Here is an 18,721-nt window from a genome sequence, read left to right as displayed (position 1 = left end):
TCTGTGCCATGAGAGGTCTCTCCCCTGTGTTAGTTATCCTGTGCATAGTGAATCTGGACAAAGCCTAATTTTTTACAAGTACTGATGTAACAGTTTTGAGTGAGGACATCATTTCTTCCTTCTAGGCACTTTTGCTTCCCAGGAGATGTGAAACTGAACAACATAAAAATTTGAAGAAAGGATGTCCAACACTGACATCACACCCTCTTCAGAAAGATTAGTTAAAAGCATGTGCATTTCAATCTTCATGGTATGAGCAGCGCAAGTGGTTGTGTGATGGCCCTACAAAAGGAAAATTATTCTGCTGGCTATGTTTGCTCTGAAGCACAGAAAAACAAAATGGTCTGCCGAGGGTTTTGATAATCCAGAGAATCTGTCTAGAGGTTTAGCACAGCACGCTTCTTGTAAAGACCACCTAAGTAGTTTTATTTGAGTTAAAGAACAATCCAAACAAATGTTTAGTATTTCAGAATTACTTAAAATGAGACACAACAGTGAAGTGAAAACTAATAGAGAGATCATGAAAATTCTAATTGACATCCTAAGTCTTTTGTGTGCACAGGATATGAGACAGAAGATGCCTTGTGTTCTGGAAATTTCAGAGCCTTTTTTAAACTTGTGCTGAAAGGTGATGAAGATTTGAAAGCATACAGGAAGAAATAGGCTATTTTTTGAATTTTCAAAAATTACACAGAACATACTGCTTCAATGTATAAATGAATCCATTTGTGAATGTATACATTCATGGTTGGGTAAAAGATCATTCTATGCCTGCATTGTGGATGAAGCAACACATGTCTTGGTCTAGTCACAATGCTCTATTCTTATGTGGCTGGTGAACTGCAGCAGTGACATTCAAGAATTTCTTCATTGTTTGCATGATGTTAGCCAAGCTAGAACTGCTGCTGCTTTATTCACTATGCTGAGTGGCATGTTTCCGAATTATGATATAAAGAACAAACTGGTAGCCAGATCTATGGTTGTGATCCTCTTTTTGCAGGAGAATTAAATAAACTGCAGTCTTAGGTCAGTAAAATTGCCTCCCAAGCTATTTTCACCTACTGTTTTGCACATCATTTAAATTTAGTCTTTCAGCAGAGCAATTCTTGTATAGTATCACTTAGGATTTTTTCTCCATGCTTCACAGTATTCAGTTCTCCAAACTGAGCTCAGCATTTCCCTGTAGACAGTGTGGATTCTGTATTATGAAAATATGGGTGTTCTTCAATCACTCACAGCTGCATGTAGAACTGGAGACTATATTTCCTTACCAGCATAAATAAACATTTTACTTTGTCAGTTTGAGAGATGTAATGAAAAGAGAATGAAATGGACCAAATTCTTCCAGGAGCTTTCAGACTGTTTTGTCTAATTTTCTACCATTCTTGCAACACATTCTTCAGTTGAAAGGAGTTTTCGTAGTTTTAAATGAATAAAAACATATTTGAGGAATAGTATGGCCCAGGATTGTATATCAGCTCTCAGCTCTTGTCTCTACCTTAGTTGAGAAACCAGTGATAACTTGAAAACCAAGAGCATGGTATGATGATATCATCAAAAGATTTGGGATTGTTGAGTTAACTTCTTTTATAAGTAACAATGCTCAACTGCACAATCTACCAGTTCATTTGTAGATAAAATTAAGTGTCATTATTATTATTACCATTATTATTATTGAAAATAGAATAAGGCTTTCATCCCAAAAGATTTTCCAGCAACAGTTATTGTTATTATTATTTCTCTTCTTTCTCAGACGTTATATCGGGTTAAAAATGGAAAGTGACCCTGATCAAGTGTGACTTCCTTTTAACTGTACGGTATATGTTACATTGCATTTAGGAACTTTTGGGTAATTGAACATGTATCAATAATTACAGATTTTTGTAGTTGTATATATACCTTTGGATGCAGCTGTATTGCGTTAATGTACTGGTGGATATTGTGTGGTATGACTCATGTAGTTGATAGTATAATTGGTATAATGTCAACTTTATCCTGATGCCACATGTCCTTGACTTCCTCAGCCAGTTGGACGCATTTTTCAATTTTTTCTCCTGTTTCTTCTGTATATTTGTTGTATTGGGTATGGATATTTCGATTAGTTGTATTAATTTCTTCAATTTATTGGTGAGTATGATGTCAGGTTTGTTATGTGGTGTTGTTTTATCTGTTATAATGGTTCTGTTCCAGTATAATTTGTATTCATCATTCTCCAGTACATTTTGTGGTGCCTGGTGTATTCTGTATTTGTTAGTACTGTACATCTGCTTGTGATGTGATCTACTGTTTCTATTTGTTGTTTGCAAAGTCTGCATTTATCTGTTGTGGTATTCAGATCTTTAATAATATGCTTGCTGTAATATCTGGTGTTTATTGTTTGATCCTGTATTGCAATCATGAATCCTTCTGTCTCACTGTATATATTGCCTTTTCTTAGCCATGTGATGGATGCATCTTGATCAATGTGTGGCTGTGTTGGATGATACGGGTGCTTCCCATGTAGTGTTTCCTTTTTCCAATTTACTTTCTTTGTATCTGTTGATGTTATGTGATCTAAAGGGTTGTAGAAGTGGTTATGAAATTGCAGTGGTGCAGCCGATGTATTTATATGAGTGATTGCTTTGTGTATTTTGCTAGTTTCTGCTCGTTCTATAAATGTGAATCTTTCTGTTGCTGAATTATGTGATGTATTCTATATTTGTGGCATTGTGATCGTGTAAGTGTATTGAGTGCTTCTAGGTCTGTGTTACTCCATTTCACTACTCCAAATGAGTAAGTCAATATTGGTATAGCATAAGTATTTATAGCTTTTGTCTTGTTTCTTGCTGTCAATTCTGTTTTCAGTATTTTTGTTAGTCTTTGTCTATATTTTTCTTTTAGTTCTTCTTTAATATTTGTATTATCTCTTCCTAGTTTTTGTCTGTATCCTAGATATTTATAGGCATCTGTTTTTTCCATCGCTTCTATGCAGTCGCTGTGGTTATCCAATATGTAATCTTCTTGTTTAATGTGTTTTCCCTTGACTATGCTATTTTTCTTACATTTTGCTGTTCCAAAAGCCATATTTATATCATTGCTGAATACTTCTGATATCTTTAGTAATTGGTTGAGTTGTTGATTTGTTGCTGCCAGTAGTTTTAGATCATCCATGTATAGCAAAAGTGTGATTTTGTGTTGGTATGTTCCAGTAATATTGTATCCATAATTTGTATTGTTTAGCATGTTGGATAGTGGGTTCAGAGCAAGGCAGAACCAGAAAGGACTTAATGAGTCTCCTTGGTATATTCCACGCTTAATCTGTATTGGCTGTGATGTGATATTAATTGAATTTGTTTGGATATTAAGTGTGGTTTTCCAATTTTTCATTACTATGTTTAGGAACTGTATCAATTTAGGATCTACTTTGTATATTTCCAATATTTGTAGTAACCATGAGTGGGGTATACTATCAAAAGCGTTTTAGTAATCAATGTATGCATAGTGTAGCAACCTTTGTTTAGTTTTAGCTTGATATGTCACTTCTGCATCTATTATCAGTTGCTCTTTACATCCTCGTGCTTCTTTGCAACAGCCTTTTTGTTCTTCATTTATAATTTTGTTCTGTGTTGTTTGTGTCATTAATTTCTGTGTAATGACTGATGTTAATATTTTGTATATTGTTGGTAGGAATGTTATGGGGTGATATTTTGCTGGGTTTGCTGTGCCTGCTTGGTCTTCAGGTTTCAGATAAGTTATTCCATGTGTAAGTGTATCAGGGAATGTGTATGGGTCTGCAATGTAACTGTTAAATAATTTAGTCGGATGTGAATGTGTTGAGGTGAACTTCTTTAGCCAGAAATTTGCTATTTTATCTTTTCCAGGGGCTTTCCAATTGTGTGTAGAATTAATTGCTCGGGTGACTTCATTGTTGCAAAATTATCACTTCACACATTTGTGGTATCATCTTGTATGTGTCTGTTTCTGCTTGTATCCACCGTGCATGTCTGTTATATTGTACCTGGTTTGACCATATGTTGCTCCAGAAGTGTTGCATGTCTGTTATATTTGGTGGATTGTCTGTTTTAATGTGTGTGTTATCTATTGTCTGGTAAAATCTCTTTTGGTTTGTGTTGAATGTTTGGTTTTGTTTCCTTGTATTTTCACTTTTTTGGATCTTCTTAGGCATTTGGCCAATGCTTGTAATTTCTGCTTCTTTTCATCTAATTGCTCTATCACTTCTTGTTGGGAGATTTTACCTAACCTTTTTCGTTTTTTGTCTGATATTTCATTTCTTATAAATTGTGTTAGCTGTCCGATGTCTTTTCTCAGTTTTTCTATTCTGATCTGTAGCCTGTGTTGCCATGCTGGTTTTGTGGGTTTTGATTAGTTCTGATCTCTGCCTAGTGTGTATATTTAGTGTAGTGAGTGCTCTACTTTGTTGTGTGTGATTGTGTTGCTAGCTGTTATTGTTGTTTCGACTTGTGAGTTATTTGGTGGTCTATGCCAGCTGAAATTTTTCTAACATGTGTGTCACTTCGTGTTCTATTTGTGCTTGTTCTGGTGGCTGTCTTAAGATTTCATTTTCCCCTGATTGTTTAATTGATGCGTGTTGTTCTTGGTTTGTTTGCTCTGGGATGTTTGAGTCCATTACTGTATTTTCTTCTTCTTCTGATTACACATTATTTTGTTCCAGTATTTGTTGTACTTGTTGTTTGATGTTTTTTAATTCTGACTGGGGTATCCTGTTATTTTTTATTATTACATGGATCTGATCAGCTAGTCGTTGTTCTGTTAAAAATTTTAATTCTGGGTATCTGGTAATAAATGTTGTGTATACTTGTGATCTGTATCCAGTTGTGTTAGTCCCTAAGTTTGTTGCTTGGTAATAACAGAACATGAGGTGTTGGTTAACTTCATCTGACCATCTCATTCTCTGTCTTTGTTTTCCTTCTAGGGTGGTTGCAGGAAGCATATCCTGCAAAACACATCTATTGGGATTTAAATCATTTTCTGTGTGGCTAGCAGTGTCATTACCATTGTAGACGGGCATAGGGTTCAAGCATCGTCCCCGACCATGACAGTACTTGTCCGTGGCTTCATTAGTTCTGTCCTGAACCAACTAATTACACTAAAAGGGGGGTTAGCCCTATTAGTGGTTTGTTCTTTTCCTCACCTTTTATGACTGGCAGAACATACCGGGGGCCTAGTGCTTGGTTTATTATTATTATTATTATTATCATTATCATTATCATTATTATTATTATTATTATTATTGCTGTTAGCAGTAGTATTAGTAAAGATAGTCTTCATCATCATCTTAGTAGTAATAGTTGTAGCAGCGGTGGTCATTAGAAATGCAATGTATGTGTATACTGAAAGGGAAGGAAAAGGGATTTTCCAATATGTTTCCCAGCTTCCACAGAATTTGGTCCAAAAACAAGAAAATCACTTTTGAGGTATGACATAGGGGAGGGGGCGGGGGGTGTGGAGAGGCAGTGGTGGGCTGCTTCACTGCTCCATCAGGTAAATACCAAGATTTTAAAAGCTCTGGCTATCTTTCCCAACTGTATGAGGATTGTGAATTATTCTGAAGCAAAACCACACTTTCTGAAAGTTTGCCTCTCCTCTTTCATTTGATTTTGTGTTTCAGGTCTATCAGCAGCACATAGTAGCTGTCAATATTCACTGTTTGACCTTCAGGATTGGAATTAGTCCACAGTGTACCTCCCATATCCCACAAAACTGTCATCGTCAACTTTCCTGCAGAACATGGCTTTTGAAATTATTTGCTGAGGTGAAGTTCGATATTTCAACATGATATTATGCTGCTTACTGTGTGGTTGATACTGATGGACCCAAATCTCACCACTGATTACTATGTGGCTAAGAAAGTCTCTCCTTCCTCTTCAAACCACACCACATGTCAGATTAAGTGTTCCTGTTCATTTTGGAAGTCATGACCTACATGAATGGTTTTTGTCACAGACAGATAAATGCTCACTTTTAAATATTTCATTCACTAAGAGAGTTATCACTGCATTGTAACTTCATTCTACAAATTATCTCCAAATATTTAGTGCCTTCAAAGTACAGCAAACAAAACATTCCAATCATTTCTTTCATGGTGCATCTGGCCAATGGGGAATTTATGAGAAAATGATCTCAAACCATTAAAAATAGGTCTATTCTTTTGACCAACAGAGCTATGCACTAGAAAAACTGTGAGAATAATGCATGTTATTGTTGAGTCAGTGATATCAACCTATGGAGTAAAATATATATATATATTTTAAAATTATTGTTGTGCGTAACATACACCATCTTTTCTGCATGCATATATTTGTTATGGTTCACTACATAAATTTGAATCAATATTATCATGAAAATTAATAGTATTTAGTCTCAAAAACTTTGCTACATAGTTTTACTGTTGTTATTGAAACAGATTTTATTTGTGCTGTGTACAAATTTGTATTGACTGATACATGTGTAGTTATGACATTGTGTGCATAGAAGTCCCTGCAATATTTAAAATAAATTTTATTATTTTATAACACACACATTCTTATACTTCCATTTCTTCAGCAACAAGAAAAGAAGAACTTCGATATGTAAAAGAATCATACATTTGGAGTACTATTGGAATATCTCTTGTTCATACCATTCCAATCATGTCTGCATCAACATTGCTGCTGTTCAGAAGCTTGTTTAATGTTCCTTCATACATGGTGAGTTATTTACCATAATGACAGATAAAGAGTAAATTGCTACCCAGTATTGCATTAGCTGTCTAATTAGTTTCATTTAAGTTGATAATTTTTTTAATAACAGAAAACACCACAAAATCATATTGCTTTTGATTGGCATCATGTGTAGCATCAATTATAAGAGACTGCATCTGTGGCCTTCAAACAGTATGTTTAGATGTGAACATAATGAGAGGGACACTGCTATTCATATTACTAATAACATAGAATGAAGAGAGGTTTAAAAAAAACCAAAAAGGAAAAGAAAATCTACCTTTTTTGTGGTCATTGTATCGCAGAATAGATGTTTTCAGTTTGTCAGAGACATTTCAGTTCCTGTATTGTGGAAAAGTTATCATCATTAATTGGAAAATATTAATAACTTTCCAGATGTGGATGTATATTTTTAAGAGTGAATTATCATAGAATAGAAAATCAGCTAAAGTTGCTCAACAAGGGAAAGTCATCTGGACTGTATGAGGTAGTGGCAAATCTACAGAAACTACATGAAAGAAGTTTCTCATCTCCTAGCAGGTTACTGGTGCAATCAAGTGCACATTGCTGAACATTGAGCTCTGTGGCAGATGACTTCTACATGTTGCTTTGTTGAGGCAATGATATCAGTTATGGCTGCAGATGGCACAAGATTATAAAGATTGGACTGTTGAATTGTGCATCATTCAAAATGTTTTACCTAGTCAGATAAGTCATGTTTGTTGCTATATCAAGTCAGTAATCATATCCAGATGTGCTATCATCCAGTAAAGTGGCTGCTCAAAATATGCACTGTGCCAGGGATAGAGGCCAGTGGGGGCAGCATTATGCTATGCTGGATGCTGATGTTCACCTGAGGTTCCACAGGACATGTGGTTGTAATCAGATGCACTTGGTTATCTGTGCACTAAGTGCAAATTATTGTAGATACATGAATGCTTTCATGTATTATGTCTTCCCATGGCTTTATCTAGTGTAATAATTTCTCATGTCACAAGGCCAGAATCATGCTACTGTGGTATGAGGAGCATGGCAGTGAACTCATGTTGATTTCCTGGCCACCAAATTTTCTTGACCTGAACTCAGTGGAACACATATGTTTTATTATTAGCTGTCAGCTCCATGGCCACAAAACACCTGCCATATTTCTGGGGATTTGGTGAGCTCTGACTAGAAATCTGGGGCCAAATAACTCTGACACAACTACAAAGGATTTGTCAAATTCGGCTATGCAGAATTGCTGCTGTGCTGTGTTTCAAAAATACACAAACATACTATTAAGCAGGCAGTCACAATGCTTTGACACTTCAGGATATACTCTCTGATTAATGTAAGGAATTTCATCTCTGCTATCTCTTCATGGCATTTGCCCTTTTTTTTTATTTAACCATCTTTCAGTTCCACAAATAAATTCTGGTAGTCAGGACCATATTTAGTATCTATGGGCCCCTAAGCCAAGTTTATGTGGGCCCTGTCAATGTAAATTCTGTAGTGATTAACCCAAAACATAAGTTTCAGAGCATTTTTTAAATTAAGGCTTATTTTGTAATTGTATAACAATCTACTGTAATTTCTGCTTATAGAGATAGCCATCTTTGCTGTGACATATTTGTTATTAGCCTACAATGGTGGGTACAGGTGCTGCGGAAGATCTGCATATTGTTGCTGCAGTAGTGGGTGCACCATCATAATATGTAATGGGCATGTAGACAGATTTTCTGTGATTTGGAATAGTTTTAAGTCCTTCTTTGTTTCTTTAAACCAATATAGGATTTTTTTTTCCTGGAAATAATCAAAATTTTTTTGGTTAGGTGGCACTGAACATAGGTGGTGCTCACATTAAGGTGACTAGATCGTGAAGTTTTCAAGACCCTACATCATGGTTTTAATTCCTCAATGGTGAGTAGTTCCTAGCTAGCGTTGGTTGTGTTTTAGGTGCTGAACATTTTTTTCTATGGCCTTTTCTCAGTTGCGGAGGTTTCTGAAATATTCTCCTGATATTTTTCAATTATCCTTGTTGTTGTTGGCAATACTTTTTGTCTTGGAGTTCTAGGGCTTGTGGGTTGTATTTAGCTATATTTTGTTTACATGTCTGTAAAAGATTTTCATGTTGTTTTTGATTAAGCCTTCATTGGTCTGAAAGAGGAGTAGGTCTTCTGGGGCTTTTTTGATTCTTTTGAGGTTGTTTCTGACTCATTTCCTCACATTAAGATGTTTTGTCTGTTATATTCATTTTTCTGTGATTGCCAGTGTCTTTTCTTCTCAGTTCAATGAATCTATCACAAACTTCTCTCCGATAGGCTTGCTTTTGGCTTTGGTTGTGTGTGTTGGTTGGTCAGATTTAGTTATTAGGATTTCTTTTTTTTTATCCCAGTTTTGGTTTTGCATGTCTTCAGTTGCAAAAGGAAACTTTTTGAGTTTATTATCTTCTTTCAATGATAATTTCTGCTCTTGAGTTTATTGGTTCAGTTTTTTCTTTTGGCAACAATTTTTGAGTTTTATTTTAGAAAGGTAGTGATCAGAGTCTAGCTTTGCATCTCTGAGGACTTTGGCATTTTTTATTTCTCTATGGGACTATATGGGACATGTGATTAAGTTTGAAAGCACATAGGTGTTTCTTTGGTGAGCTCTATGTTTCCTATTGCCTTGGTAACTTTTTAAGAGACATTGATTTCAGGACCATGTTGTCTGCTTGTCTTAGTCAATCTTATGCCATTTTGGTTAGTTCTACTATGTGATGGATAGTTCCTAAGAATGTTTCTACATCTGCGTCTACATCTACATCAATACTCAGCAAATCACCATGATGTGCATGACAGAGGATTGTAACAGTTGTAGGGGTTTCTTCCTGTTCCAGTCATGTATGGGGCATGGGAAGAATGACTGTTTGAATGCTTCTGTGTGTGCAGTAATTAATCTGATCTTATCGTTACAATACTGTGTGAGCAATATGTAGAGGGTGACACAGAATAACGAGAATGTTTAACTTGAGTAGTGGCAGCCATGGGCAGGTGGCAGCACTGCAGGTTCATGATGTTTAGCAAGTAAACAGTCCACCATTTCAGTAATCACGGATCAGTGGAATGGACAACAGCATGCATTAACCATAAAATTTTTCTATACAAAACAATGATAGTTTTGTAGTGGCATAGAGAGAGTTTTGATGTTTTTATACTTTAGGATGTCATGATGCCAGTCTGTTGAAACTCACAATAAAATGTTGGATTAATTTCTCTGAAGAGACTGGATCTGTCCTCAAGAAGAGACCAACATGACAAACAAGAAATGTGTATTCTCCAGTAAACACTGGTGTTGTAAGCAAGTGTGCCTTATGGAGCCCACGACATTCAATTCATAAGCAAGCAGCTGTGGTTGGAATGTCCCAGGAGAGTGTTTGCAGAATTATTCATCTTGATTTAAAATTTCACCCGTACAAACTACAGATGGTGCAACAATTGAAGGACAACAATTACCGGTCACGATTACGATTCTGTGAACAAATGATAGCAAAAATAAACAATGACAATGTATTTCTAAACAAGTTGTGGATGTCAGACGAGGCTCATTTTCATCTCACAGGTTATGTGAATAAACAGAACTCCCGTTACTGGGCAAACACAAATCCTAATGATGTTCATGAGTGCCCCTTATATGCTAGTAATGTGACAGTATGGTGTGGTGTTTCATCACATTGGATTATTGGGCTGTAATTTTTCACAAATGAAAAGGGAAACACAATAACTGTCAATGCCAATCATTACATGGAGATTTTACCAACTTTTGTTTCACATGCATTGTACAACTTTCCAAACGTTCAAGAAGCCTGGTTTCACCAGGACGGATCAACATCACACACTGCATGGCAACTGATGGCATATGTGTGAGAATTGTTTGGCAACCATGTGATCTCACAATTTGTTAACATTCCATGGCCCCCTAGATCACCAGATTTGTCTGTTTGTGATTTTTCTTTTGGGACTACCTCAAGAGCAAAGCCTACACAACTCAAACAAGAACCCTGGATTAGTTAAAACAACGAATTCAGGATGCAATTCACAGTATCCCAGCTAAGATGTTGCAGCTGTCAATGAAGAATCTCAACAGCAGATTTCACAAATGTATTCATACAGGAGGATCCCATGTAAAGGGCGTTTTTTTTTTTTTTTTTTTTTTTTTTTTTTTTTTTTTTTTTTTTTTAAAAAAAAGATAAAGGCCATCAATATTTGGTAAATGACAAAGTTGTAAGATTTAAATCACTATGAATGCAATTTCTTTCTTTCCTTCATCATTTCTAGTTGTGAAAGTGTACCTGTTTTTCTGTGTCACCCTGTATATCTGTAGAACAATCATTTAAAGCTGATTCTTGAAACTCTGTTAATAGACTTTCTCGAGATAGTTTACATCTGTCTTCAAGAGTCTGCCATTTCAGTTCCTTCAGTATCTCTCTGACACACTTCCATGGATTAAACCAACCTGTGGCCAATTGTTCTGCCTTTCTCTGTGCACATTCAGAACCTGTATTAGTCCTGTCTGGTATGGGTCCCACAGTCTTGGGCAATATTGTAGAATTGGTTAGATGAGTGATTTTAAGTAATCTAAATAATTAATGGAAAATCTCATATAAAGATGTGAAACAAATACCAACAAAGAGATAGAGGGGCTGGCCAGTACTTACCTCAGCTCAGTACAGCCGATAGATACACAAGAAACAACCGAAAATTTACATTCCTAGCTTTCGGAATAAATGTTCCTTCATCAGGGAGGAGAGAGGGGAAGAAGGGAAGGGAAGAAGAGTAAGTGGATTTAGTTACTCACAACCCAGGTTATGAAGCAACAGGGAAAGGAAAAGAAAAACCTTTTTTTTTCCTTTCCCTGTTGCTTCATAACCTTGGGTTGTGAGTAACTAAATCCACTTTCTCTTCTTCCCTTTCTGTAAATTTTCGGTTGTTTTTTGTGTACCTATTGGCTGTACTGAGCTGAGGTAAGTACTGGCCAGTCCCTCTATCTCTTTGTTGGTATTTTAAGTAATCTCTTTTATAGACTGATTGCTCTTTTCCAGTATTCTACCAATAACCTGATGTCTACCACCTGCTTTACTCACAACTGAACCTATGTGATCATTCGATTTCATATCCCTACAAAGTATTATCCCCTGGAGTTTGTATGGATTGTTTGAGTCCAACAGTCACTCACTACATTATAGTCATAGGATACTACTTTTTTTTCATTTTGTGACATGAAAAATTTTACATTTCTGAACATTTTGAGCAAGTTGCCAATCTCTGTACAGTGCTTAAAAATTATCAGGCTTTGACAGAATATTTATGCTTCTTCTCTCAGATAGTACTTCAGTATAGATAACTAAGGGTCCCAATGCACTTCTGTGGGACACACCCAAAGTTACTTCTGCATTTGATGATGACTCTCCATCCAAGATAACATGTTGTGTCCTCCCTACCAAAAAATCCTCAACCCAGTCACAAATTTCACTTGAGACCCCATATTATCATACTTTTGACAACAAGTGTAGGTGTGATACTGAGTCAAATGCTTTTCAGAAACCGAGAAACACTGCATCTACCTGGTTGCCTTGATCAAGTTATTAGTATGTCATGAGAGAAAAGTACGAGTTGAGTTTCACATTGTTGATGTTTTCGAAATCCATGCTGGTTGACATTGAGGATTTCATTCTGTTCAAGATACCTCATTATGTTTGAGCACAGAAGATGTGCTACGATTCTACAACAAATTGTTGTTAAGCATAATGGATGTAGTTTTGTGGATCACTTCTACTACTTTTATTGTAGATAGGTGTGCCCTATGCTTTTCTCCAAGAACTGGGCACACTTTTTTGTGAAATGAGAAGAATGGCTAACTCAGCCTCAAATTTAGTATAAACTAAACTTCTCCCGAACAGACCATGAAGGCCCAATGGTATTGACTGGCCACCGTGTCATCCTCAGCTCATAGGCATCACTGGATGCGGATACAGAGGGGCATGTGGTCACCACACCGCTCTCCCAGCCGTATGTCAGTTTCCAAGACCGGTGCCACTCTTTTTCAATCAAGTAGCTCCTCAGTTTGCCTCACAAGGGCTCAGTGCATCCCGCTTGCCAACAGTGTTCAACGCACCGGATGGTCACCCATTCCAGTGCTAGCCCAGCCCGACTGCGCTTAACTTCGGTGATCTGACTGGAACCGGTGTTATTACTGTGGCAAGGCCGTTGGCCAAATTTAGTATACAATCTCTTAGGGATTCCATTGGGCCCTGGAGCTTTGTTCAGTTTTAACAAGTTCATCTGTTTCTTAACACCACTGACACTAATACTGACTACTAATATTCGGTGACGTCGGCATGTCGCTACGCACTGGCGCCCTTGGGGTGCATCTCGTCGAGGTCACGGCCCTTAGTCTCTGGGACACAGCAGACAACGAAGCAGAGGCCTGCCAGCGAGATGCCCGCATACAGCCAAAAGGCGCCGTGAAGTCCCAGAGCCTGCTGAAAATCGACAAATGTCTTCACGCCAACAAAGGCACACACGTAACTGAAGGCTGTGGCGATGGCTGAGCCCAACTCTCGGTGTTCCAGTGGGAACACCTTTGCAGTGGTACAAGGATTAAATTAGGGCAATTCTTGTGGGTTTTCCTTATTTGAAAATAGAGTTAAGCATTTCAGCTTTTGCTTTGCTACCCTCAATATCAGTTCATATGTCATTCAGTAGGGACTGGACACTACCTTTGGTGCCACTAACAGTCTTTACATACGACCAGAATTTATTTGGGTTCTGTGAGAGATCATTTGACAGTATTCTGCTACAGAAGCCATTGAAAGTAACATTCATTGCTCTCTTGGTAGACAAACACATTTCATTCAGCATTTCTCTATCTGTAGCCTTATGCTTTTGCCGGCCGCGGTGGTCTCGCGGTTCTAGGCGCGCAGTCCGGAACCGTGCGACTGCTACGGTCGCAGGTTCGAATCCTGCCTCGGGCATGGATGTGTGTGATGTCCTTAGGTTAGTTAGGTTTAAGTAGTTCTAAGTTCTAGGGGACTAATGACCACAGCAGTTGAGTCCCATAGTGCTCAGAGCCATTTGAACCATTTGAACCTTATGCTTTGTTTTGAACATATTATACAGTAATATCTGTTTCTTTAAAACTCTCTTTACAGTGACTGTATACCATGCAGGTTCTCTTTCATAATGGGCTGTTCTACTAGCTACATATATATCCAGTGCATGGCCAATGATTCTCTTAAACTTGAGCCAGAGTTCCTCTACATGCTCGTGCCCTGTGCAGAAAGTTTCAAGTTTGTCATTGAGATATGACACTACTAATTTTTTGTCTAGTTTAGTGAACATATATATCTTACTGCTTGTTTTAGTTGTCCTTTGTACTTTGGTAATCATTGTTACCAGAACTGTGTCATGGTCAGTGGTACCAATTTCAATGTTGACATCCTTAAAGACGTCGGGTCTATTTGTTGCCGCTAGAAGCAATATATTTCCGTCATGAGTGGGTTTGTTAACTAACTGTTTTAGGTAGTTTTCAGAGAAGACATTTAGTAATGTTTCACAGGATGTCTTATCACACCCACCGCCAACAAAACTGTAATTTTCTCAGTTAATTGGTGGACTGATTAATGTCTCCACTGATGATTACATTCTGATTGAGAAAGTTACATACTAGGGTACTGAGGTTTTCTGTAAGGTTTTCGGTAACATCAGGAGATGAATCTGGTGGGCAATAGAAGGATTGAATTATCATGTTATGCTCAACACTAATACTGACTGTTGCCCACACGCTGTCACATGCAGCTTCAGTTTCCATCATGGTGGATTTGTGTTTCTTGTCTACTGTGACAAATACACCACCTCCATTCCCGCATTTGCCTAACCTTTCGATATACACTTAAATGTTCCCAAAAGTCTCACTGCTATCAATTTCTGGTTTCAACCAGCTTTCTGCAGCTAGTATTATGTGGCTTCACTGGTTTACATGAGCACTTCAAACTCTGGCATTTTGTTGTGAAAGCTTCAGCAATCTACCATTATGATTTTAATACTCCCACCTGGGGGAGGCATTTCTTTCGACCTTACGCTGATACTTCTGAGTTTCTTACTGCTATCATTATCTGGATTGGATAGAGAGTTGCCTAATGTAAAACTGTCCTTATGTGCATCCCCCACACAACCAGCTACCTGATTAGCAGCCTCTGATGTGTAGTGCACACCTGACCTATTTAGACAGACCCTACAATTCTCAACCCTATGATGCAAGTTCAGGAAATCACTGCCTAGTTTGTCACAGACCCTTCGAGGTCTCTGTTTCAGTGCTTCCACCAACTCAGAAATTAAGGCCACAATCGGTTCTGGCAACAATGTTGCAAATTGTGAGCTTTGTTGAAACTCTATGCAGAAGGCTGGTCTTTTCAAACTTCTCTGCCAATCACTGGAGTGAAATAAGAGTGACATTGGATCCCAGAGAACAGGCATCATTTGTTCCAATGTTCACCACAATCTGCAGTTGGTTGTATCCTGTTCCATCAGTGGCTGCTGGAATAGCCTCTTCAGTATGTTGACTGGGGCTTCCAGCCGTACACACTGAGTGCAGCTGGGGCCCTTTCCTGTTTCTTACTGCCATTTCCCTAAGGGGTACTATTATTCGCCGTACATTTGAACTGCCAACAATTAATAAACCTCTATACTTTCGTGTTTGCCTTCTCCTGATACTGGACAAAACAGTTTTCACCAAAACAGGTGAAGTGAATTACAATGGCTCAGTTTCAGTTTCAGTGAAAGGTAGTGTGATCAGTACAACACCCTGAGACCTCCCCAGTAGCCGTCCATGCTATACAGAACACCTATATCTACCATTGACACACCCCTCACAGTCAAGTGGATGGGCAATGACAGAACCTGTACTTTCTGCAGAGGAGACAGGATCCACGGGAGATGACAGTACTTGATGTACCTCTGGTACAGGTACATGACTTGCAGGAGCTCTTCCAACACACCAATTTGCAGCAGCTGTCAATTGTTTGACAGTAGCCAGGGCAATTTACAGCTGCTTACAAATGTCAACCAACTCATCTCATGTTTGAGAACAGCACTCACTGTGAGATTGCATTTTAGCTGGCATATTGTATATTGAAGCAGTGACAGATAACTTTAAATCTGCTGATTATCTTCCAATCTGTTGAGCTAAGAGATTGCTAATTCCCTGTAAGAACTGAAGCAGATACAGAAAATGAGATTTCTATTAAGACAACACAAAAACCTGTGGTAAAAATTGCTAGTTCCCTAAAACATTTTGATGTTAATTATTGTTGTTAGTAAACTTGAAATCCTAGTTAATTTACAGTAAATGTGCATAGTATACAGGGCTTCTCCTCTGTAAGGGAAGATACATGTAATACAATGTGTTAGTTAGAAGATCTACTGCAGTAACTAAATCACAAATGCTGATTTGTTGCAAATTGCTTGTGGATTATGCATAGGACTTTGGCAGCTTCTGAAAATTCTCAAAAATGCATGTTTATTTGCGTTGATATGCAATGAAATTCAGTGTTGATGTATGCTTTGGTTAAATGTAAACCACAAATGCTGATTTGTTGCAAATTAAATTACATATCCAAAATAATCATGTCACTAACTTATGATAATATAATTTTGTAAGCATCTGAAAATTCTGAAACCAAATTTCTAATTTCTCACATAATTGTACAGTGAAATTTTTATATTTCTTCTTAATCCCTATGTGGACATTGAAGTTCCCCATAAGTAGGATGTTGTGTTTTTGGAATTTTTTGTAGAACATCATCTAGTTAGTTCCAAAAGGGTTCCACCTTTACTTTGACCTTTCTGTTATATTCATTTATGGAGGCACAAGCATTCAGAGTAGTGTATTTCCTGTTAGCAGATTTGAAAATGAGTATAGAGGCTATTCCAGACTGTGATTCAAAGTTCATAATGGAATTCAAAATATTTTTGCCTGTTATAAAGCAAGTTCCAAGGTGTGATGTGTTTTTCATATTTTTTCCCCCTATGTATATTCTAAAACTTCCAGAATCAAAATTGTTTTCATCCAAGAATCTGGTTTCTTGTAGTGCTGTTATTAGAAATTTGTGGTTTTTGATAGTGTCTTCAAAATGTTCCAGTCTTACAGTTTTTAGAAGAAAATTTATATTGAAAGTAGCTACATAACTTGGATTTTTTGTGCTTTATCTTGCTTGAGGTTCCAAGATGCACATCTCTGTGTAATGCTGCAGAATCCCCGGAATCCAGTTATATGTTCGTGCACTTTGGTGCAGTGGATTGTCTTCCCAGGGTAATTTGTTTCAACTCACACTCTTCTATGATTGATAATATTATTTATGGGGTGACTGTTGTTGTTATAGCCACTGGTTCACAACCACAGTTGTTAGCCTTGGAGGTTTCCTTAGCTGCCCCTAACATGGGAAAGAGACACTGACCAAAATCCAGCCAATCTGTGGACAGAAAAACAGCTACCTTTGGATTTTGATTCCTGTGTAGATACAAGGATTGTATTTTATTTCTCACCCACCCTGGATATCTGCAGATCCATTACCATCTGCCACCTGGGTTTCTGCCTGTAGGGGAACAAATACCACCAGTAGCTTAATTATCATGAGAATGAAATATTTTTTATGAAAATACATTTGTATTTTAACACACATGTTTATTTGGTTTTTGAATTTGCCAGTAAAAAACTCATGGTGACCATGTATCTTCACTACTAAGGCACCAGTCAGTAAGCTATGTGTCACGTGCTGTGGATCTTACATGTTGCACATTTCCAGCAGTGTCTTGTTGATGTATAAAGGTATCTGAAAATGGTTCCACAACTTCTAAAGCTCTAGAATCAGTAACGGGTAGTGTACAATGTCATGGGTCTTGGTTTGGATGAAATGAGGTATAGAAAAAAACCAGTTTCCCATGAGGTCCAGAAGAAAGACAGGCTGATATGTCTACATGAGAACACGTGGCACTGCAGCTCTTACAAATGCCAGAAACTGTCTCTTGTGGAGAGCAAGTAACTATTTCAGTTGAGTTTAATAATCCTTAATACACTTTTAATTGCATGTGACTCTTGATAGCACATGACAAAGTTGAGACCTTTGGTGGATATATTTCCACTGATATATTGATTTCTTGTGGGGCCCACTTGGAGCCAAGTGTTCACAAAGTGTGGTGGATGAGCTGACTAGTGTGACATCACGTTTGTTGTAGGGCCTGAATTTCCCCTGGGTCCCTGCTTCCCACAAAGGTGAGTTTACATCATGCTGCCCAAATTGTGTTAGTGTTATTTTAAAAAGTCTTAGCAATTTTGCTGTATGAAGTGCCCAGTGTTTGAATGGGAGCCACTGTAAATTTTTCATGAAACGATGTGGCATTTCACTTTGTTCATGTGCACTGTCCACTGACACATTCAGATGAAAAGCCCATGTGAAATAATCACATATACATTTTATCTAATAGATCCTCTGCCAAAATACTAAAATTAAGATGTTTATTTATTTTAAATGGTTTTGGCAGCCCATTTGTGGTGTGGGCCTACATGCTGCAGCCTAAACAGACTGTGCATAAGTGCAGCCCTGCTGGTAAAGCAACAATTTATGCAGTTGGAGTTGTACCACTATTCTTGATTTTCCTTGTACGTATTTCTGTAAATAGGTTTGAATCTGTTCAGTTTTATCATTTTATCTTCATTGCAGTTTTAACTGACACTTAGTCTAAATAACTAAAACAAGAAATTGTTCAATTGTTGTTATTGCCAATTTGTTATTTGTTGTACTGTGGGTATTTTCATATGCTTGCCGTTGTTTTAATTTTTTACTTTTGAGATAAGAACATTATAGTTTGAGAACAGATATGATTCAGTTTATGAATAGGAAATTTCACCTTGTCTTCTGTATTAACTTCTTAAAAGACAATCAGGAAAAATAAGTATGTGTCCTTCTATCATCAATTTTTCCTCCTTTG

At 37.4% G+C, this 18,721-nt stretch overlaps 1 protein-coding gene across 2 annotated transcripts in view; it reads left to right on the top strand.

Moving 5' to 3' along the window:
• LOC126334641 (ATP-binding cassette sub-family C member 12-like) overlaps positions 1-18,721 on the top strand; it is a 498,524-nt gene that overhangs the window by 166,609 nt on the left and 313,194 nt on the right. For both annotated transcript variants that reach the window (XM_049997082.1, XM_049997083.1), the window contains exon 10: positions 6,565-6,707. In XM_049997082.1, the coding sequence (XP_049853039.1) occupies positions 6,565-6,707 (143 nt within the window). The remainder of the gene's footprint in view (positions 1-6,564; positions 6,708-18,721) is intronic.

This window comes from Schistocerca gregaria, chromosome 2 (assembly GCF_023897955.1).
Source record: "Schistocerca gregaria isolate iqSchGreg1 chromosome 2, iqSchGreg1.2, whole genome shotgun sequence".
NCBI lineage: Eukaryota > Metazoa > Arthropoda > Insecta > Orthoptera > Acrididae > Schistocerca > Schistocerca gregaria.
This window is presented reverse-complemented; position numbering and strand designations above follow the sequence as displayed.